Here is a 24,019-nt window from a genome sequence, read left to right as displayed (position 1 = left end):
CTGGCCTGCAGAGTTTCTGTAGAAAGGTCAGCTGTTATCCTGATGGGTTTTCCCTTATATGTTGTTTGTTGCTTTTCTCTTGCTGCTTTTAATATTTTTTCTTTGTGTTGAATTGTCGTTAGTTTGATTAATATGTGTCTTGGTGTATTTCTCCTTGGGTTTATTCTGTATGGGACTCTCTGTGCTTCTTGGACTTGGTTCATTATTTCCTTTCCCATGTTGGGGAAGTTTTCCACTATAACCTCTTCAAATATTTTCACAGACCCTTTCTTGTTTTCTTCTTCTTCTGGGATGCCTATAATTCGAATGTTGGTATGTTTAAGGTTATCACTGAGGTCTCTGAGGCTGTCTTCTAGTCTTTTTATTTTTTTATCTTTTTCCTGCTCTGTGGCGTTTATTTCTTCCATTCTATCTTCCAACTCACTTATTCGTTCTTCTGCCTCAGTCATTCTGCTGGTTAGAGCATCTAGAGTATTTTTAATTTCAGTTATTTTGTTATCCATTGCTGTTTGTTTTTCTGAGTTCTTATGAACTGTTTCTTGTACTTTCTCTAATTTGTTATCGAGATTTTGTATCATTTTAACTATCATTACTCTAAATTCTTTTTCAGGCATTTTTCCTATTTCCTCCTCATTTATTTGGTCTTGTGGGGTTTTTTCCTGCTCCTTTGCCTGCATGGTGTTTCTTTGTTTCCTCATGGTTGTCCAAGCTTTTGGGGTTGCTTGTCCTGGTGATAGAGGTGTTTATAGAAGACTGTCCAAGCCTCAGACTAATGTCCAAGTATTGGATTAGACGAATATTCAGTCTAGGAAACACATACATGTATAAGACACACAATTATTGAATCCGTTAGGACATAAGGCTCTAGAAAGACCTGACAGAACCCCAGTGTGCTATCAGATATTCAGAGAGAAACCCAGCAGAAATTGACAACTGAAACAGAACAAATCAGAGACAAAAGCAAAAGCAAACAAACAACAAATAACACCCTACACATACAAACATCAATCCAGGGAGATTTTGTAAGCTAGGATCAAATATAGAAATGAGCTGGAGTACCACCAGAGAGAATGGAGATTCTCAGAATGTAATTAGACAACTGTACTAAGAACTAAGATAAAGACAAAAGCCTAATATTAATACCAAGGCAGTGCATCATCTGGAGAAGAGAGCAAGGAGTCTGAGCAGACCGATAGTGTTGCTTATAAGTATGTTAAGATAAAATACACTTAAAATGGCTGGAAGAAAGGGGAACAGAAGAGCGTAATGTGGTTGGAGATATGCAAAGAAAAAGAAAGGAATAGAAGTGTATAAAAGAAAGGGATGAAAGGAAAGTATGAAAGATATTTTGTCCGTACTACCAAAAACTTAGCTAGATATAGAAGTATTTTAAAAGGCAAAAAAAAAAAAAAAAAAAAAGGAGTAAAAAATATCCTTAAAAAATTATGTTGTAAAACTTGTAGATCCCTTAGGGCTAAGATCGTATTTAATAAATCAAAAAAAAAAAAAAAAAAAAAAGGAGAGAAAGGAAAAAAAAAAAAAAAAAAAATCCAGAACTGATCCCCGAATGGACCAGGTCAATAGGTATTGATACTACTATTTCTGTTTCCTTAGCGTCTCAGCTGTAAGTGTCCTTTTCCTTGCCTTGGGTTTTTTTTTTTTTGCGTTATTCTGTGACCAGCAGAGTTTCCTTTATTGTTCGTCTGTAAGCCTCGGTGTGTGGGGAGGGAGAGGGTGCAATAGTGGCTCCTTCTCCTGGGAGGGAGTGAGCAGTGGCACACTGTTGCTTCAGTCAGGCTTGGAGGTGCCTGTTGCAGAGGGCGCTGGTGGCTCAGGCGTACACAGAAAGTCTTAGAGTTGGGCCTCTCTCGGGGTTTTTTCTTTTTGATGCTGGTTTTTTTTTTTTTTTTTTCTCTCGGCAGCCTCCCTGCTGCTGGCGTTGCAAGGAGTTTTAATCTAGCCCCGCCCGAGCGCCTGAGGGTGCTTGTTATCCCTGAGCGCCTTATGTGGCCCCGCAGGGCGTCTCTCCGCTGCCTGTTGCAGAGGCGCAGAAAGAGAGAGAGAGGCTATGCGCGCGGCTCCTCCCCCCCGCCCGGGAGCCTGCAGCCTCCAGCCGCCATCATGGCCGGGCAGCTCTCAGGGATCGGCACTCCTCTCCGCGGACCTCCTCCCTCCTGTCCTCTCGGTCCGTCACCCTACCGGCAACAATGTTTCTCCCCCTGAACCAGCTCTCCGGTTCCCACGCTCCCGCTCCTGGACCCTCCGTTCAGCCGCGGATCGATGTCTCTGTCCGGGAACGCTGAGCTGCACTGCGGACCCTCCGTATGTTTCTCACTCCCTCCCGTCTCCAAACTTTTTTTTAAGCCATCAGGGGCTGCTCTACTTGGGGATTACAAGAGCTAGATTAAGAATGGTGCAGAAGAAATCAAGCTCTGGAACTTAGCTGCTGAAGTGGTGAAAATTCATCCCCAAACTTACCTACTTGCCTTGTTTTGTGAGCAAACTCAACAAGCAAAAGAGAACTATTCTATAGATATAATTTTGATTAATTTGTTTCTGTGTGTACATATGGAGACAGACAGACAGACAGACAGACACACACACCCACACACACACAGACAGAGAGAGAGATTTTAGTGTTGGAGGATATAGGTGTTGAACTTTAAGAATCTCTTACCCAGTCTGCTTCTGGTGGTAGAGGTAGATATTGAATAACAACAACAAAATTACAAGTGTTATGAAAGAGAAACAATGTTAGTAGGTTTACAGTGCTCATGGCTTGTTCATTCATTTTCAGGGAACACCAGGGCCAGGCACTGACTTTTGACTTGCAAGATATTATCGATAATTGAAAATGAAAACCCACTAAAGTGATGCATTAGCTTTAAGGCACACAAATTCATAAAGTGTATGTTATGGAACACATTATTCATGGGAAGATGCTGCTTGTTATGACTAGTCTCTTGAACTTCTCATTAGGACTGATAAGTTTTTTAAATAAATTTATTTATTTCTTGGCTGCTTTGGGTCTTTGTTGCTGCACACGGGCTTTCTCTAGGTGTGGCGAGCGAGGGAGCTATTCATTATGGAGGGTAGGCTCCTCATTGTGGTGGCCTCTGTTGTTGTGGAGCATGGACTCTAGAGTGCAGGCTCAATAATTGTGGTGCATGGGCTTAGTTGCTTTGTGGCATGTGGGATCTTCCTGGAGCAGGGCTCAAACCCATGTCCCCTGCATTGGCAGGTGGATTCTTAACCACTGCACCACCTAGGAAGTCCCAGGACTGATACATTTTAATAGGCATTTAGTGTGTTGCAGTCTGACAGATCCTGTTGAAATATATATTGATAAAAACCAAAAATGGGAGTTGCAGCAAGATGCAAACAAAGCAAAATACATTCATTTCCCTAAATAGAATTTTAGACTCCTTCATTTGTAGTTGAAGTTATGATTAGAAAGTATACATATCTTGGCAGAATTATAATTAACTGAATGAATGGGGTTGTTTTGGAAGATGCTTTACTCTTTGATGATGGGTTGGGTGTGCTTCTGTCTGGGAAAGACACAGACTCTGTTATATGGTAAACCCCATTCAAATTCTGTGATTCACTGTTTCAGTAACTTTGGGGACTATTTTCTTTAAACTTCTCTTAGCACCATCTAATGGTGAAATATGGAACTTTCTCTTTTCTTCTGAGTCATTTTAATTGATGACATCATAGTCATAGCAGCAGTACAATCCCAGTGTTGATGGTCATTTCACAAGAAAATGTGTAGCTTATCAAAGGGTCAACTTACCCCTAAATAGACGAAAGTAGGTCATTCAGCCACATTAACTGGGAAGGCCTTTTGAAGGACTGTCTTGCCTCATCCACTTCTGAGTATTTGTGAGATGCTCATAAGTACTGATACGAATCCTAGCCTGAGAGATCAGAAGAATTCTAACCTGCAACCTAGTGAAGGCAGAAGTCAGGAGTCCTGTGATCCCCGTATGAGGAGTCCTGAATTCTAGTTCCACTAACTACTAACTATAGTTACATGACTCTGCATAAAGTACTTGGTCCATTGTGCCCTTTTCTAGACTTGTAAGACAGGAACAATCACACTGACCATTCTTTCCTCATAGAGTTGTCATGAAAATGCTTTATAAAAGAATGTATGTTGTAAATCTATAAAAGTAACATGTAAGGTATTATTTCTGTATTGCTCAAGATATCCATGGGTTGATTTGAAGAGAAAAATTGAATGAGAGAAAAACTGAATGAGTTCAGTTTTTCACATTGACCTAATATATATTGTTCTGCTTTTTGGAGGCAGGCTGATATGGAAAAAAACCCTATTTATGCCGAAGTGTTATCTAAAGTTAGAGGTTGAGTACAGATGATCATCAAACACGATTAATAGTAGTTTTGTGTTTGTTTTATAAATAGATTGGGGCTTCATGATTTATGCCACAAGGTTATATTATAGATAAATTACCCTCAAATAATAACACGTGATAACTAATTCTTCACTTACCGCATGTTGGACACTGTGTCAAGGCCTTTATCTACTTGCTCTTTTAACCCTGTAACCATGTGGGGCAGATACTGACATGCCTTCTTTAGATAAAGGAAAGGAAGCTCCAACAACGTCTGAGCTACACAGCTGGAAAAGAGCGGACCCATATCTCAGGCACCTCCTGTAACAAGCTTGAGCCACTATACAGCATTTTAAGCCTGTCCTTTATATGCAAGAAAGTAAGAAAGGTGCTATTTAAGAAAGCCTGATACCTGGGCCTAATGAGAAAGAGAACTTGTTTACAACTTTATTATTATTATTATTATTATTATTACTATTATTTGATCAACTAAAGTAATTTTTGGAATTTCCTATTTATAATAATATTTACATAAAAGGAGATATTAAGTGAATTTGCTGCAGGTGGAAGATCATTTTTGTTTTGTTTTAGCCTTTTTTTTTGCTTGTTTCAGTCTTTTAATAGGGAACTCAGGAACAGGTGGGAATCACCAGCCCTGGGAGAATCAGAAGCTCAGGTCCTCAGCGCTCACTGGCACTTTCTTGGGGGTCCTCTTTGCCTTTCTTCTGTTACCTTTTTACCTGATGTGCCCACTCAGGCTCAGCGCCTCAAATCAGCTACACCCATTTTTAGGCAACGTAGAAAATTTCCCTTGACAAACCTCATGCAGCAGCCATAGGCCTGGGCTTCGGGGCGACCCAGCTGCGGGTGTCGCCACCAACCTGAGATCTGGGCCTCAGGAAGGATAGTGACCACTTTGGGCCGCATGGAAGGACCAAGCGTTCGTTGTCCTGCCTCTTCAGAGCTGCTCTTCCGACCTTCATGGGAGAGCTTTTAGAATTCACTGGCCGTGCTGCCAAAGAGTTTATAAAGCACCACGCTGGGGATGTGAAATTAATGGGTGTAAGTAGAACCAAATTACGTTTTGTGGGTGATATATGATTTCTGTAGAATTAATCGTTCTCGAAAATGGTTTTCAGAACAAGTAATAGCTTTGACCTGATTGCACATCTGCTGTTGGGTAGTGGCGCGCGCAGACGGAGCCCGGCTGCGTGCGTGTGGATCCCATCTTGATGTCTTAATAGCCCACTGTCCTTGGGCAAGTTTCTTACCTTCTCTGTGCTTCAGTTTTCTGTCTGGAATGTAGGGACAATAATGACTCTGCCTCCTTGGATTGGTAAGAGGATAGAATGAGTTAGTACACTTAAAACACTTGGGACATTGCCTCATACACAGCCAGACCCACGAATGTTAAGTATTTCATAAGCATTTCCAGAAATATTAGTTGATAAGTACTAACCATTGCTCTTATCTAGTTGGTGAGACCCACGTTTTTCAGGATTCACTAACCTGGGAATAAAACTAGGATCTTAAAATGGTCACCAAAATAGTTTTTTCCTCACCTGCACTCACTATCTTCAGGCTCCTTCATCTCAAAATCCTGCTTCCAATCACCTTTGGATCATCCTAAAGCAGTATTTCCACTCATTCCTATCAGACCTAACGTGCTTTTTTTTTTTTTGATAAATCTATTTATTGAGCTCTGGTTGATCTGGAAGGAAGTATCTGTAACTTACCTAGACACATCATTTCAATAAGCCCTAATGTAACGCCCCCACTTTAATATAAAGGACAAATGAAAGTACTTTATAGTTTAACAATTTGTAATCGAATATGTAAACGTTTAAGCATAATGACACCATAAGGTGTAATGAAATAGTCAAATGCTCCCTCTTTTATTTTGAATCTGCATGAATGTGACAGGTACAGATTCAGATTGGTGCAGTTGGATTGTAAGGAAGCTAAGACTTCATGGGTCCCATTGCTATTGGTGAACAACTCTTGAGAAATTTACAAGCAAAGCAAAGTATAGTGTTCCCTTGCTTGACTATGAAATTGTATTCCTGGAAAATTCAGTGTATATTAAAAGTGGGTAAAATGCTGGGGTTTATGTATAAAATGGAATCAAACTCTGGGTTCAAATAATTACCACCAGGCTTTTCATCCACTTCAGTGTCCAGTGAGACATTCAAAAGTGATATGGGATGGGGGAGAATTCATCGTTTTGCACAGAGTGATGTTCAACATAATAACAGCTGTTGTGATATGCGCCCTGGCCGATGAGAATGGACATCTAACTATTCAAACAGCCGCTGGACTCTGTGCCTTACCAATGCATTCCAAATAAACACCAGCCTTATCCTACACAAGTCAGGGATCTAGCCTTTATAACCCTCATCTGTTAAATTTCAGTAACATTCTTAATCATTGCGATGGCGTCAAATGCCCCCTTTGTCTTAGAGGGTGTATCTTATGGGCTCATGAACGCAGTTCTCTTATACTCGTTACCATGTCCACTATTTACCTAACTTCAGCTCTGGTGCCCTGTGGTCGTCTGCTGCTGATGTGCACTGCTGGTCACACCCACCAAAGGTGTTCTGCCACTGGAGTCCCACGTAGCAGAGGCTGCTGCTGCACCTGCCATTGTCTGTGCTGTCCCAGGCCCAGTGTCAGGGATCCTGAGCCTTATGCCCTGCCTGATTCTCCCCTGGCTGCTACTGAAACTGTTGGTGACATGTCCTGTGTACCAGACACTGTCTTGTCCATTGGCTGGAGGTCCACTGGTGTTCTCAGAAGCCTGAATAAGTCAACACTAAGTTGATTTAGTAGTAAAAAATCAATAGTCAAAATCTTTCTTCACATCGTAATGTTTTACTATTGCATGTATTACACTCTGACTTAAAAAACATTTTTTCAGTATTGTTTTAGCTTCTGACCTAAAACCTGGAGTGGAAGTAAGGCCTGTGAAATATAGAAGCAACATACTAAAAGGTGCCCTCCTCTTTCATGTCATCCTGTTGTCTTTGGACTTCTCTTCTATCCACTATTTTTTCTTTAGGACAGATTCCTTACTATTAGGCTTCACCCACAGCTCTTCCAGTCAGGCCCAGACATAGTGAATTCCTAGTTGAACATGGATTGGTGTCACACTAAAACTCCATCACACTGGTAAATAATAACCGGATAGCATTCTTGTCATCACTCATTGACCATAGGGTTTCAAACAACAACAACAACAAAAAGTAGGTGTCTTTTTTCTAGTTTTGGGGGTTAGGATGGTTGTGTTTAATACCATTGAGTTCTAACAATGTCATGACTGGACTTGAAATATTTCTCTTGAGAGTATGGAAATAGGGCTGCATTTATCCTTCAAATATAAAGCCATAACTATTTATATTCCTGCGTTCCAAATATTGCAGAAGCAGGAATGTTTACTTTAACTCTAAATACAGAATTAAGAAGAAAAGGAGAAAGATTACATGGTTAAGTAAACTGATTATGCCTAATTTATCTTTTCAGTATTTTGTAATGTTTCTGTTTCTAGATTCCTTCTCTTAGTCCTGTGTAGGTCATTCAGCAGCCAATTTTAGAAGAGCTTGTGTCATATAAGGGAAAGAACTTTAAACTATACTCATACTGGGCTATAAAAAGCAAAGGTACCACCCACAAAGTGATATTTAAAATTTTCCAGTTACATGATTTGTTGGTAAATCTACACATGTTGTGCCAAGAGCAAAATAAGCAACGTACCAGGTGTACACCGAGCTTTTAATTAAGGGAAATTTTACCTTTTAGACAGATTTTAATAGGGTATTTTGCTGTTTGTAAGCCATTGAAATAACATTTTTTAAGCCACTTGTGGGTGAAAAGCCCCTAATTATATGGAATATAGCTCACGAGGGAAGCAAAACTGAAAAACAATCCAAAATCCTAGAGTCTCCTGTCAATTCTGAAAATTTCTAGTCGGAAACAGGTGCCCTAAGTTCACCTCAAGCTCCTGGGGCTAATGGATGCCATGAATGGCTTAAGTGATTTGGTAAATAAAAGCCAGATTTGGGAAACTGAAGAAAATGCTGAGTAAAAGAGCAATATTCTGAGAGAACGCCTCCATCGTGGCGGGTTGGGGACCAGGTGAGTGGTTGTGAGGCAGGAAGCTGAACCCCTGAATTGCAGATCATCCCATGGATAATGGCGGCCGTGAACTTCTGTCACTTTTCACTCTAGCTCCGTAAAGTGGAATGAACACTCAGAGTTCAACTTTTCTCCTAATAGAAACTTCATGTACTTTTCTCTAAATCAGATTTTGCTCACCTGGCCCCCCCACCGCCCGCCCCTGCCTGCCTTTCCCTCATCGTGGTACACCCCAGCAGCCAGCTGGGCCAAAGGGACCTGACCTTGGCCCCGGGGATGGAGTCAGGTGCGGCAGGGGGCCTAGGCAGAAATGGCTCCTCCGAGAGAACGCTGAGCGCTACAGTGTGCTGAGCAAACAAATAAATAAAACACCCCCTCCAGCAACAACATGACTTATTGGTAAATAAGCCTTGAGGAGTAGTTTAAATTTTTTAATGATTCTGTTTTGTTTTGTTTTTAAGGGACAGAATGTTGGGGACAAAATGGCAGTCAAAGGGGAATTGGGGGAATTAGCCTTACTCAACACGCAATGAAATTTCTGCCAAATTCTGCTCTGACAACCCCCTCTTCCCCATAGATATCCCTGTCCTCACCCCAGCTTGCCAGAACACCATCCTGCACATCCTCTCCCCATTGGTCTCTTAGTTCACTCTTCTCTCTCCAGCTCATTTATATAGATTTAAAAATCAATTTGTTTTTTCCCATTACTTCAAACAACATTACAAAGACTTGGTTCCCAAATAAGCATGTGTCATTCTTTCTTAGAGGGGAAAAGATGAGCAGAAGACCCATACTTTGATATTTTTTCACTTTTACCCATTATTTTCCCCTTAAAGATGGCTTGGATTCTTTCTACTACTAACAATCCAAGCTTTTGATTCAGCTTCCATAGGCTGGGTCTACAGAGTCAAACTCTAGCAAAGAGTTTGATTTTTTTTTTTTTTTTTTTTAGCTGCACAGCAAGGCTTGTGAGATCTTAGTTCCCCGACCAGGAATCAAACCTGGGCATCTTGCAGTGGAAACATGGAGTCCTAACCATTGGACCGCCAGGAAATTTCCAAGAGTTTGATTGTTAACTCATGACTTTGAACCCCTGAATGATGCCACAGGTCACAGAACTTTTTAAAGCAATGACTACACAACCCTAATTTAATGAAAATGACTGAGATTATTGGGTGCCAGAGAATTATTTTCCCTAAGACATTTAGTGTATTTTGTAAGAAATAGCAAGATATAAATGACTTGTTATCCACCACCCACCTATTTTAAGGCATCTAAATAGCAGCTTAGACCTGGAAGCTCAGTCTGGGATTGCTATATGGGGACATGCAAACAAGTGGTGTTAACTGAGGTAAAATGCTGATGTCAAAACTCTAAAGCCTGAATTAGAGTGTATTCAATCTCTGGAAAATAATATATGTATATATAATTATATTTTATATAATATAAATATATTTATATTATATATTAAATAAATATATATATTAGGTTATATATATAATATATACATATATATGCATATGTATACACACATGCAAATATATGCTGAAAGTATCTTGGCAGTACAAAAGTTGAGAGATGTATGAAGAAAATACCAAGGATATTCTTATAGAAAATAGTTATTTGAATGTAATGTCCTGGCTTAAATTCTACCCAGAGTAGGGAGTTTAGGGGAAAAAAATTTAAAATTTTAACCACCTAATTAACATCTTTAAAGACCAACAGTAATTTAACACTTCAGTTATGAAGACCCTTAACCCCTTTGGCTCAGTTAATTGGTTAATTCTTTAGTCATTTAGAAAATGCAAAATAGGCCAAATGTAAATACCTGGCTAATGATGGGGTTACCCAGCTCAGGGTGAAACTGAGACACCATTTCAGAAACTCTTTTCAGGCTCTGCCTGGCTTCTGACTCTTGCCCTTTGTACCCTCATCTCTCAGGAGTGGACTCCTGTGTCGTTCAGCCAAGACTGACATCCACAGACTGCAATCATATCGCTGGTCAATTGCGGGGAAAGAACCTGAGGACAGAATGGTTCCGTAGGAATATGTTCAGTGTCGTAACCAAAAATCTTTTCTGACTTATTTCCATGTTCTTAACCTATTTCTGGCATTGGGATCTCTGATGAAATCTCATTAGATTTCATTTTGGCAATTGCCTCTTGTCTCTGTATGTTCTATATTTGTCTCACTCTTGGAGTCAGATATTATGAAAATATTGATACTTTAAATATTTGTAAATATTATAGAAGTAGAGAAGGAAATTGATGGTAATACCATATACATTTTATTGTACCGAAAATATAGGGTGAAAGTTGAAGGCGGAGTTGGTCTGTGAAGTTGCCATTAAAAAAGAGCTATGTTAATGCATGGTTTCACTTAAAATAGGTGCAATGACTCACCTTGTTTCTATCTTACATTTAAATTGAGATTGACTTCAATATACTTAAAAAGTATTTGGAATCACTGTTACAAACTTCTAGTAAGTCATTATTATGCTGATGTAAATGATATCAATAACATTTCATGGTTTACTCCAGAAAATGTTGCTGAGAAAAAGCTTAATATTAATAAAGTGATTAACTTATTTTCACAGTAAGTGGGCTTAGACAGCTATTCTATTATCATATTTGTTGCACTCTAGGTACTAATATTTGTTGGAGATTGTATTTCAAATTGTTATTAATGATGCTCATTAATTTATACCAAATTATTCATCTTCGGTCTTGCTGAAGTAGCCAACTACTTTTTTTCCCTTTTCTTTTCCCCTGGAAAATTATTGTAGAAAAAGATCAAAGCAAAATTAAGTTGCTATAAAGTAATAAAATAATCTTTCATGCTGTTTGGTCATAGCAGTGAAATCATAGGAGCAAGAAAATTGAAGTAGTAGTCTAGACATAGCCTTTATTGCCAAGGAAAATGAGCAGAATTCAAAGTTCTTATGTTGTCATGGTCAAAACATAGAGCAGTCCATGGAGAAAATTGTTTCTGTAGAATTGCATGACTTTGACACTTTCATTGAAAAGGAACAGAAAGGAGGGCATTTATGGCTTGCATTTACTGAGAGCTCAGTAAGCGCTTGATTGATTGATTGGTTAGTTGGTGGAAACTTTATGCAATGACTCTCCCTTTAAAGCACATTGCTATGAAATTGATCTGGTCATTTTTATGGCTCAAATTGTGTCTCCACTTACATCAGGATGCGGACTGCATCTCATTTCCTATAAAATAAAGTGGAAGTTATTCTTTTTCCCAAAAAAGTACTATATTGAATTACTATGCTATTTGTTTTTGTGGTTTGATGCACCCTTATATACTAACAGCATAGGAAAGATATGCTGAAGCTATAGAGTGTAAACTATTGGTATCAAAGCCACATAGGTAATAATATAATAATGTCAGGTCTCAAAAAAGGAATTTTGAGTTGCCTGACTTAAGGCTGGAATTATGTATCAATAATGCCTTTATGTGTTTCGTATACTCATTCTCTCAAGGATACCCTTCGGCCCATGCCACTTGCATAAAATGAAAGTAAAATTGTGTTAAGGAGTTGATGTGTTTGGAGTATATAAATCCTCAAATTATAGCATTTAAGTTCAAGTGTAGGTCTGAAATAGTCCAGGGAGTTTTATCTATGTGTCGTAAATAGTCTAGGGAGTTTTATTTACGTGTCATAAATCTGTTGACTAAGATGTAGTTCTGTTGACTAAGAGCTAGTTGTGCTGGTTGTTTGCGAAGTCTCTCCCTGAACAAAATACAGAGGAACAGACAAATATTGCAGTAACTGGGTCATTCCTCAGTTTACCCCATTTACAGAAACTAAGCTTACTATAGAACTCCTTTAACTGCTTTGTTGGGCTACCACAATGCTAAACTTTTTTTTAATAAATTTATTTATTTATTCATTTATTTATTGGCTGCACTGGGTCTTCGCCACTGCGGGCCTTCTCTAGTTGAGGAGCTACTCTTCATTGCAGTGTGCAGGCTTCTTATTGCAGAGGAGTCTCTTGTTGAGCAAGACAAGCTCTAGGTGCACGGACTTCAGTAGTTGTGGCACGTGGCCTCAATAGTTGTGGCACACAGACTTAGTTGCTCCGTGGCATGTGGAATCTTCCTGGACCAGGGATCGAACCCATGTCCCCTGCATTGGCAGGCAGATTCTTAACCACTGTGCCACCAGGGAAGTCCCCACAATGCTAAACTTGAGGAAAGTCACTAAAAACTGCAAGTGTCTTTATAGGCCTCCTACAGTAAGGATTCTGTGTTTTATTTTGGGCTACACATTTATGCTTATTACACATACTTCCTGATTTGTTCTTAACTGACTAATGTCAAATGTCAGATGTTTAAGAATCGCATGAAAGAGAATTTAATAGATTAGCCTTTTTCTGAGAGCCAGCAGTGGTGAGAACCCCTTAGTGTTGGATGAATTCAAAAGAAATAATATTTTAGTTACACTTTGAAGTTTCCAAAGTGACAAACACATTTTCTATATTATAGAAGAGGATTATGCTAAACTACTACAACAAGTTATTTAGAATTTTTTGAACATTTAACATATGCCCAGTTCTGTGCAAGGACTTTAAAGGAAATTCTGTATTTAATCCTGTTAGCATCCGTATGAGGTAGGTTCTTCTTAATACTACTATTATTCTTCTCATTTTTCACATAAAGACACAGAACTTAGAAAAGTTAAGAAATTAGCTCATGGTCATAGCTATGAATAGGAATCCATTTACAGACAGGAGTTAGGATTTTTAAAATAAATATTACTTGAAATATCATTTGTAAAATATTTTTCAAAAAAATATTGGTTAGCAACTAAATTACAATGAGCTGGACAATTTGGAACATGCGTCTTTATGGGTTTCACCCATGTCTTCTCAGGCCCAGGTTCAGCTTGTGTAGTAAAACAAAGGGAACCCGGGCCCCCACATCCCCCCTTTTGGGCTGTCCCTCCCTTACAAGGGGCAGCCATCCTCTTGGCTGTCTGCTGCTGGCCTTCTCTTCAGCGGCTTCCTGTGCTCCGCGTGGGTTCTGTGGGCTCTGCTGACATGAGGCCTCTTGGCCTTAGACAGTTCATTTTGAGGGGCTGGTCTCTGCCCCTCACTGGAGCTGCCCCAGTGGTGCTGCAGTGTCCTGATATGACCGTAGCCAATCACGCCCACTCTAAGGTACACCACGTTGAGGTGGAGAGACACTGTCTCTACCCATTTTACACTCATTTCCTAGGTAGTAAAGAGAAAAAGGTTACATCCATACAACTCTAGTAAAACCACTCAGCACTTTGGCTTGCTTGTCCTCCTCATTTCAGTGGCTGTATTCTGTGACCAGTGCACGTATATCTAGTTATTAGGATAAGAAGAAGCTGAAGTTCACTTATTAAGCAGGGATTCCTTGAGTTCCTATTCAGTGCCAGCCTATGCTTGGCACTAGATATGCAAAGGACGGAAGAACCCAGAATCCTTGCCCTCATAGAGTTTATACTACAGTGACCTGAGAAAACCCTTGGTTGCACTGAAAATAATCCCTCCTCTCTAACCGCCAATGAGTGATCGAGTTTGTGAACTTGACTCTACCTTGGGTGTCTTTCCTCCCCATTTTGTACACTGCTCAAGAGGTGAAGGGGTGGTGATAATCCCCAAATACTTTCTCAGCGTGTGGGAACTTGAAAGAGGGCCCAGCTATAGTCTCTTCTATGAGGTTTTTTGGGCCTCATGCAAATATAATAGCTGGTTGATCCTGCAGAGCACTCAAGATTGCAGGAACACAGCTGAGTTCACTGAGGGACCACATTTCAGCTCTGGCCCTTGGGCCCTTGTCACTTATATTCTCCATTAGGTCATACTATACAGCATATATTTAAATATACAACAAAACTCTTCCCCTAGGATTACAGAAATTTAGAAATCGTTTAGTTATTCATTCAGTGTATATATTTTTTTAGTACCCACTGTGCTGACTGCTCTGCTTTTTCATCATCGTGCAAAAGAAAAACCATTAAGTGGTGAGGACATTCCTAGTCTAGGAATTGGTAGAATTTGAACTGTGCTTCTATTGTTTTCAAAGCATATGCTACATACTCATTGAGTGATTTCAAGGTCATGCTTTGTGCTAGACAGGATTCTCCAGAGAAACAACCAGTAGGAGATCGATCGATCAATCGATCGATCTATCTATCTATCTATCTATCTATCTATGTAGTTGGGGCCCCCTTATCTGTGGTTTCGCTTTCCAAGGTTTCAGTTACCTGTGGTCACTCATGGTCCAAAAATATTATATGGAAAATTCCAGAAATAAACAGTTAATGAGTTTTAAATTGCACACCTTTCTGAGCACCGCAGTGAAATCTCTCACCATCCTGCTCCATCCCACCTGGGCCATGAATCATCCCTTGGTTCAATGTATCCCACCTGTTACTCACTTAGTAGCCATCATGGTTATCAGATCAACTGTCTCAGCAGAGCAGTGCCTGTGTTCCAGTAACTTGTTTTACTTAATATTGGCCCTGAAGCACAAGAGTCGTGATGCTAGCGATTTGGATATGCCAAACAGAAGCTGTGAAGTGCTTCCTTTAAGTAACGTTTCTCCGCTTAATAAGGAAATAGAAAAATGTATGCTGAGATTATCAAGATCTGTAAAAATGAATCCCCCAGCTATGAACTTGTAAAGAAGGAAAAAGAAATTGGTGCTAATTTTGCTGAAGCACCTCAAACTGCAAAAGTTGCAGCTGCAATAAGTGCTTAGTTAAGTTGGAAAGGCATTAAATAAGATATTTTGTGAGAGGGGTGGAGAGAGAGGGGTGGGGAGAGAGAGAGAGAGAGAAGGCACATTCACCTTATTTTTATGGTAGTATATGTGTTATAATTGTTCTATTTTATTATTAGTTATTATTGTTCATCTCTTACTGTGTCTAATTGATAAACTTTATTATAGTTATGTATAGGAAAAAACAGTATATAGAGAATTTGGTACTATCCTAGGTTTCAGGCATCCACTGGGGGTGTTGGAATGAATAAAGGGGGGAAAGGTTACTGGGTCTGTCTATATCTATATATCTATTGAGGGAGAGAAAGAGATTGATTGAGAGGAATTAGATCACATGATTTTGGAGGCTGAGAAGTCCCGCCATCTGCACACTGGAGATGAAGGAAATCTGGTGGTATAGTCAATGGTGTAGATTCCAGTCTGGGTCTGGAGGCCTGGGAACCAGTATGCTGAGAGCAGGAGAAAATCAGTGTCTCAGTTCAGTCAGTTAGGGGAAGAGCAAATTCAACCTTCCTCTGACTTTTTATTCTAGTCAGGCCCTCAGTCGCTTGGATGAAGCTCACCCACATTGAGGAGAGATACCTACTCTACTCAGTCTGCCAATTCAAATGCAGATCTCTTCCAGAAGCACCCTCACAGACACATCCAGAAATAGTGTTTAGCAAGCTCTCTGGGCATCCCTTGGCCCAGTCAAGTTGACACATGAAATTAACCATCACCCTCCTTTGTCATTCCTGCCCATGGACAATTTAGCTCTGAAATCTTCTTTTGCACGTTGCATGTTTATGGGCTCTCTTGCTTCCCTTCAATAGCCACCATAGTGCAGCAAGAAAAAGCTTATGAAATTGCTGATATGTAGTCAATAGTCAATCATTTTTGACCTAACAAAAGGCAATGTCATATGTTTTAGCCTAAGCCATGCCCTGCTGCCATGTACAAATTCCCTTATTTGAGATCAGAGCTAATATTATTTCTATCTCATTCATTCTTTTGATATGTGTACACACACACACACACACACACACACACACACACACACACACACATATAATTATTTCTCCAGGACATGTGGCTGGTGAGAAGACCAGGGCCCACATTTGTATTTACCAAGTTCAGGGTTGTATAGGCTGGATATTCTCCATTGGCCCCTCCAGATTCCCTCTAGACCCTTCCCCAGGAAGCTGCCCTCCACAGACAGCATCAGCAAGACTCCTTTGGCCCCTGACTTCTGGCAGGAGACCAGAGCTCAGGGGAGAGAACTTTAGGCCATTTATTCCCTAGCTGCTTCCCTGGGGGACTCTGGCTCGGAAGTGCCTGCGCGCCTCTGCCTCTGGCTGTGACTCTTGCCCTGTGCTCTCTCTCACTGCTGTGCCTTTTGCCTGGGTCTGTAATTGGCTCCCTCCTGGGCTAGGGGTGGTAAGAGCTTCCACTGGTCAGCCCTAGGGAGCTTCACTACCTGGTGTGTTTTCCCTTATCTCTACTCTTGTGTTTGTTATCAACTCCTTTTTTGATAATCTCTCTCTCTTTTTTTAAATTCTTAATTGTATATTGAAATATAGTTGATTCACAATGTTGTGTTAGTTTCAGGTGAAAAGCAAAGTGATTTAGTTATACATATTCATATATCTATTCTTTTTCAGATTCTTTTCCCACGTAAGTTATTATAGAGTATTGAGTAGAGTTCTCTGTGCTATACAGTAGGTCCTTGTTGATTATCTATTTTGGTTAGTTAGTCTCTTGTAGTCTCTTTACTTATGGCTTTGACTCTGTCATCCATCCATTTTCTCCCAGTACCCTGACTGATGCAGTTGTTATCTGGCTACGACTCCAGTCTGTGCATGTATCAATTGCTCTAATTATATTTTCTGTGCATGGAAGTTCTGAGGGTATCTTTGCAGGCTAAGGAGTAAGACTTGTAAATGCCCTCAGGCAGGAAGAACAAGTAATACATTCATAAATACTTATCTACACTTCTAATCTCAAAACCAGTTATTAATTATTAATTAAAGGCTATTATCTTCACTGGAAGTTTTAAAGTAAGAAAAATACTAAGTTTAGTCTCTTAATATGAAATGCAAGACAATATTGAAACATTTGTGAAATACACTTTCCTATTAATTATTAGCCATGGGGCAAAACATTAAATCAAACACAATATAAATTTGACAGCTAATCTTTGCTAGTACAAGTGTTTTCCCGTGTCTAGTCTTTGCCTGTGATGTATGTATGCCACATAGAAGGGAAAGAATAAATAACCACATAAGATACTTTTAATACATTGAAATGCTTGTTTTGTTCTCCAACTGTACATTAGCTTAACCCCCAAACCTTGTTCATTGCGAGAACAGATATTTACTACACACTTGTATCAGCATCTTCCTTTACAGGAAACTGCACCACAGTCGGTAGGTACTCAGGACCTGGCCAACCAGATATTAGAAGGCACAAAAAGAGCCATCTTCAGGCATCCCTAACAAATTGCTCATTTTTATTCTGAGCGAGTAGTCAAGTTATGGCTTCAGGACTCTTTAAAATAAGCCAGGAGTAGTCACTAAATAATAGTACATATGATACTTCACATCTGTATCTGCTACCAAATCAGACCTCATAGTGTGGGGTAGGAAAACCTGAAAGATGCATGCTGGGCCCTCCTTATTTAATTACTTTCTGAAAATATTTAGTAAGTACATGTTAATGAATTACAAGGCCATTTAGAAGACTGAATAGAGCCTCATCTCCCAAATTCCTTCCAAAAACAGAAGCTAGTTTTGGCATTGTTAGTAGGAGATTTCTAGGCTGCTCTGTGTGTTTGGGGGCCAAGGGAGAAGGGGAATGGAATATTGAAATATATGGATTGGACTGGTCTATTGAGAGAGCCTTGATAGATATGCCCAATGAAGGATACATGGAATGGTGACTACCGACAAATCCTTGACCCTGTTAAATAAGAACCTATGGTTCTTAGAGTTTCCACAGTTATTTATTTAGCGCCATAAAATGCAGTTGCGATTTTTAAAGATATTAACAGACCTTATTCTTAATTTTTGGCTATAATCAAGAGAAATGGGAATAATTTTCAATGTCAGGGGACATCTGATTAGAGTTGTGGGGGATTTTTGTTTGATTTTTGTTTTAGCATTGTTAAAACCTCCAAACCTGGAATGATGTAATGGAAGTCTGATATATATATCGCAAATGGTAAAAATTTCTTTAATCAATATTCAGTTTTATTAATCACGGTTTCAGGGGCTGATGTGGAAATTTGACATATTCTTGGCAATTCCTGTATTGGATTCCTTCAACTTCATGTTATAGGCTCCTCCACTTGAACTGAACTGGAAGAAAATGACATAAAATTGGGTATTCTTTTGACACATTTGCTGACTACTTCCTCAAAACCGTTGAGCTACTACCTTGGTGAAACACTTAATATGTCCAGGTTTTTCAAAGTCACCTCTGCGTGGGCTTCAAACTGGTGCTGTGCTTTCTGGTAGCAAAGGTGAAAGGGAAGTCAGAGGAAATTACACTGTTCTCATGTTGCACAAAAGAAGGCTACACATTAGCTCTTCTGGAGAGAAAAATTTTCCCTAGTAATAAATTCTAAAAAATGTCTATTTAGTGAAAAAAAAAAACACCCCACATTTTCTTATAGCAAATGTAAAAGATTATATAAATGCTTAAACTCTTGAAGTTGTGATTCTCAAGGAAAGAAATTACCTTAATGACTCTTCATTTGTCACCTCCAAAAACAAGCAATTTGAATATTTCCTTTATCATGATGTATTAGAACTTCATTAATAGGGAAGCCTTACAAATAGGCTATCATTTTTTGAGAAAGATCACACTGTGCTAAATAATGAGATATGGGAATACATTGAACAGCTTGACTTCTGCTGACTTTTACTTAAGAGTGTGAGTGTTTTAAATTAGACTGTGTTAGTATTGATGAAACGGGCACAAGGGGGAAAATAATTTAAAGGCTTTGTTCCATTTGAGGAGCTAGATAAATTGTATAATTTAAAAATAAAGCACCGTGACCTGGCAATAAGGAAACAACAACTCTCATATGCTCTTGGAAAGAGTGAAATTGGGGCAACCTTTTTAGAAGGCAATTGAATAATGTTGATCAAATTTACAATGCATTTACGCACTGACCCGGCAATTACACATACAGATTGGAATTCGCCCCTAAATAAACTTGTAAAAGTACACCAAAATAGATGTATAAGAGCATTCATTGTAGTATTTTTGAAACAGCAAAAGAAATATATTACAAAAATAATCTAAATACACAACAATAAGGGAATGATTAAGTTAAATGTATGTTCATTTAACTGAATACTCTAAGCCTTAAAGAAGTATAAGATGATTCTGCATATGCTGATGTGGAAAGGACCCTAGGATGGTAAATAAGCCAGACAGTGACCATTATAATATCTTTTTTGGATAATTAAAAAAAAAAACAGAAATATCTACACATATAGGTTTATATAGATATATTGAAATTTAAATTTATGTATTAACGAATCATCTTATCCATTGTTTGCTTATCTAGACTTCAAAAGTGAATGTGTAAGCATTGGTTTTGGTGGGGAGAAGTCCTAGATGGGCGTGGATTGCCAGATGTATTCTTTTTTCATTTAATAGCTTTCTGTACACTTTGATTTTTCTGACCTTGTACATACATCTATTTTTTAACAGTATCAATGAGTGTTCAGAAATAGGTGATTATTGTTGGCCTTTATTTTTATAGACTTCAAAAACCCACTAAATAATATTTTACAAAATAATGAAGCACTCTTGTTGAGGTTACCAAGGTCATGAAGCATGACAAAATCTAGGATGTGAAAGACTGTGTTGTCAGGAAATCAACTCAAGTTGTCTTTGTAGTAGTCTCACCGCAAACGGAGTCAGCTCCTGCAACCACCATCTCCTAACAGTGAGTGCATCTCTTAGCTGTATGGAAGATAGACCCTCTTGGTGCAGGACAGAAGGGGACATTATAACTGCTTCCTTTTCTGAGCAAGAAAATTTGAAATCAGTTATTATAATTGTTTTTCCAATCTGTGGTAAGAGAACATACTGCAAAGCAAATGCCCCTCTAAATATGTCTTCATGATCAATGGATCTAACCTTTATTCAGAATGGGGAGAAAATTTGCAACCTGTTTCCCTTAGACCCAGTACTTTAAACATAGCAGACTGTATTTTAGAAGCCATCCCAAAAGGAAATAATAGAATGACTGTCTTTTGTTCTTTTGAATCTTTTCAGAATTGCGACTTCCGGTGAGCCCCTCTGTATGTCTGGATCAGAGCATACAGTTAAAGCTGAGTACTTCAAGTCACCTTTTAAAAACAGTGAAGTCACACATGTGGAAACCAGGGGGCTGGAGACGTGAACAGCTGTAAGCTAATCATCTTGAATTGTTATATCAAGCATGCATTTTAGGGGATAGCTAATAAGATAAAAGCGCCAAACACATCTATGGGTTTTACATGTTTTAATTATTAGGTTCTGTTACATAAATTTTCAGCTATCTCTTCTTAATAAAGAATGCCACCATTGATTTTCTTCTAGACTAATTCAAACCTCTCTTGCCATAGAATAAACATTGGCTAAATAGGACTCTTATCTAGGAAGTTACTTTAATGGAAATTGAATTTAAAACCTTGACAATGTGGAACTATAAAATTTTAACTTCTATTTTATACTCCAACAGCATGCCTTAGTCTGTGAGTAAGGCTGAATGATTTTTTTTCTATTATTATTTTTTTATGGCTCTAAGAAAGCAACTGTAGGGTGCCAAGTTATTCCACTTACCTCCAGGGAAAGGATTTTGTTGTGTAGATAAATTATGGTGAAAAATTAAGAGATTTTAATTATCTTATCCAAGACACAAAATTGTTTGCCTCATGTAATTTTATAATTATTAGGTAGTATTCCACAGTTAATAGTTTTTATTGAAGAATCATATGCATTTCTGCTTACCTAGACTTCAAAAGATGAAATAGCACATTCTTTTTGTTGATCGAACTTAGATATTAGAAATATAGAAAAATGGTGCAGAAAAGAAAATAATTATTCTGGTATCATTTATGATGAAAGTATTTTTGTTTCATCACAAAATATTTAACTAGTGTTATTTTTCCTTTTTTAGACTAAAGTGTTTCCTAATACTTTATCCCTTAAATTAACCCCTAATTATCTGTGGTGCAGGTTATTAGGTAGAATCAAATTAGTGGGGAAAGTATTTTGGCATATTTCTGGCGACCTGTCCACTATTGAGAAACAGTATCTTTTCTTGCAGAGGAAAATACAGAGCAAAGGTAGGAGAGGGCAGAACTGGAAAATTTCAGGGGTTTCCTAAACTTTTATATGTATCACTTTTGTTGGGATGGTACCAGATGTGACTAATTTAAATTTTTTAGATCTTTAAAACTCATTTTAGGTACAATTTTAGACATTGTTTAAGGAGATCCATACACTGAAGGCTGGAGTCCAACAAAGGAGAGATTGGAGGTACAAAGCGCTTAGGTAATTTACAAATTACATACTCACCCCAAATTATGGAGCTTTAATTATATTTTTTTATTTTTTAGGAATCAAACCACAGCCCTTGCTCCACAAGAAGCGCTCTTGAGAGCCAAAGATTTATCTGTAATTCTTAAAGCATATGTGCTGGTGACATCCTTAACTCCTCTGCGTGCATTCATTCATTCAACTGGCACGGTTTGGAATCCACCAAAGAAAAAACGCTTCACTGTCAAGGTAAAATTTCCATCGAAGCAGTTATTTCCCACAAAGTATGTTAAAGATAAGTAAAGTGAGTTGGGCTGCCTTTCTCCGACCTTTATGATTACCAAATCCCGTGGAACAAAGATTGTACCATTTTATTGCTACAAGCAGAGATTTTCATTCAATAGGTGCAGGTTCAAAAATAAACTGGAAACAGCTTAATTCACTAGGCATCACAAAGGCTACATCTATTTTCTTTTCTTTTTTCTCTCAATTCATCATTTTAGTTCAGTCCTTTGACCCATTATAGAGCTAGTTCTCAGCTGTGGTCTGTTTTTCTTGACTTGACTTTCCACTTATTCAAGAAAAATGTAGTCAATGCAACAAAGGAAAATATAATTTTGCCCTTATGCTTTTGTCTTCATTTTTAGGAAACATAATGCCTATTTCATTTCACCATTCAATATGGAATATTTGCTGAGTAAAAAACAACACTCTCAAGGGTGCCTGACATAGTAAGCCATGACATAAAGCATGATGAGAAAGTTTTCAGGGAAGAACTGAATAATAACCTCCCAAAAGTTTAGTTATAAGAGGTAATTCAGGTTAGCTCAGTCAAAAATAAGGTCTAGTGAGAATATATTTGATAAATTTTAAGGAGTTCCTGATTTTACAGGAATAATTGTTCAGAGTGCAGTTAAGGGGAAATGCACACATGCATTCTTTCCATTTCCTCCCATTTCCTCTTCTCTGTTTTCTGAACAATTATTTCTGTAAAATCAAAGATGCCTTCAAAGAACAAGTACTACACGATCCCATTTATAGAAGGAATCTAAACTAGTTGTATTCACAGAAGCAGAGAATAGGATGGTGGTTACCAGGGGCTGGGGAAAGAGGGAAATGGGGACGTGTTAGTCTAAGGGTATAAAATTTCAGTTATGCTAGATGAATAAGTTCTGGAGATCTACTTACAGCATAGTGCCTATAATACTGAGATTTGCTAAGAGGACAGATTTTAAGTGTTTTTATTATTAAATAAATAAATAGGGTGGGAGGAACTTTTGGAGGAGATGGATGCATTTATGACTTGATTGTGGTGATGGATTCATGGGTACATATTTATCTCTAAACTCATCAAGTTGCATGCGTTAGATATGTACAGGTTTGCATATTTTAATCATAAAAATGGTCGTTAAAAAAAAGAAGGCACAAGTACCTTTTATAGTTTCAAAAGATTTAGTAGTGACAGTACATGATACTTCGCAGAATTTTTCTTACGTAAACTGCACTTTAAGTTTTGGAAAATCTGGGACTTCCTAGGTGGTGCAGTGGTTAAGAATCCGCCTGCCAATGCAGGGGACATGGGTTCGAGCCCTGCTCCAGGAAGATCCCACATGCTGCGGAGCAACTAAGCCCGTGCTCCACAACTGTTGAGCCTGTGCTTTAGAGTCTGTGAGCCACAACTATTGAGCCCATGTGCTGCAACTACTGAAGCCCACATGCCTAGAGCCTGTGCTCTGCAACAAGAGAAGCCACGACAATGAGGAGCCCGCACACAACAACGAAGAGTAGCCCCCACTCACCGCAACTAAAGAAAGCCCGCGCACAGCAAAAAAGACCCAACACAGCCAATAAAATAAATAAATAAGTAAATAAATAAATAAATTTATTAAAAAAAAAGTTCTGGAAAATCTTCCAACAGTGAAAAATTTTTCAACGACATGTTTAACTATTGTCAATTAAAAAGCAGATAAGCATGATAAAAGATGCAGGTGTTAACACTGCTTAGTAACATAGGTAACTGATATTTTAAGGAAATGGTGTTGATGACTTAGGTCTTAAGGGTGGTTTATTTTAAGAACAATCATCTTATCTCAACTATATTGGTATATATGGTTTTTAATTAATCTTGAAAAATTGGAATCTAGTTTAGTTTGTCTTTCCTGTTATCTCCTACAAGTCTTCACAGTGGCTATTTATATTTCCCTAAGAACCTTTAATTATTCCCCAGTTCTCTTTCTCTTATT

At 38.6% G+C, this 24,019-nt stretch overlaps 1 protein-coding gene across 1 annotated transcript in view; it reads left to right on the top strand.

Annotated features, from left to right (window-relative positions):
• The window catches only part of CPED1 (cadherin like and PC-esterase domain containing 1), a 270,311-nt gene that overhangs the window by 75,219 nt on the left and 171,073 nt on the right, over window positions 1–24,019 (top strand). Inside the window, exons 6-7 of the mRNA XM_057732280.1 lie at window positions 20,529–20,661; window positions 21,857–22,025. Coding sequence (XP_057588263.1) covers window positions 20,529–20,661; window positions 21,857–22,025 — 302 coding nt within the window. The remainder of the gene's footprint in view (window positions 1–20,528; window positions 20,662–21,856; window positions 22,026–24,019) is intronic.

Source organism: Hippopotamus amphibius, chromosome 4 (assembly GCF_030028045.1).
Source record: "Hippopotamus amphibius kiboko isolate mHipAmp2 chromosome 4, mHipAmp2.hap2, whole genome shotgun sequence".
Lineage (NCBI taxonomy): Eukaryota > Metazoa > Chordata > Mammalia > Artiodactyla > Hippopotamidae > Hippopotamus > Hippopotamus amphibius.
Note: the sequence above shows the minus strand (reverse complement) of the source record. Positions and strands in the feature narration are given on the sequence as shown.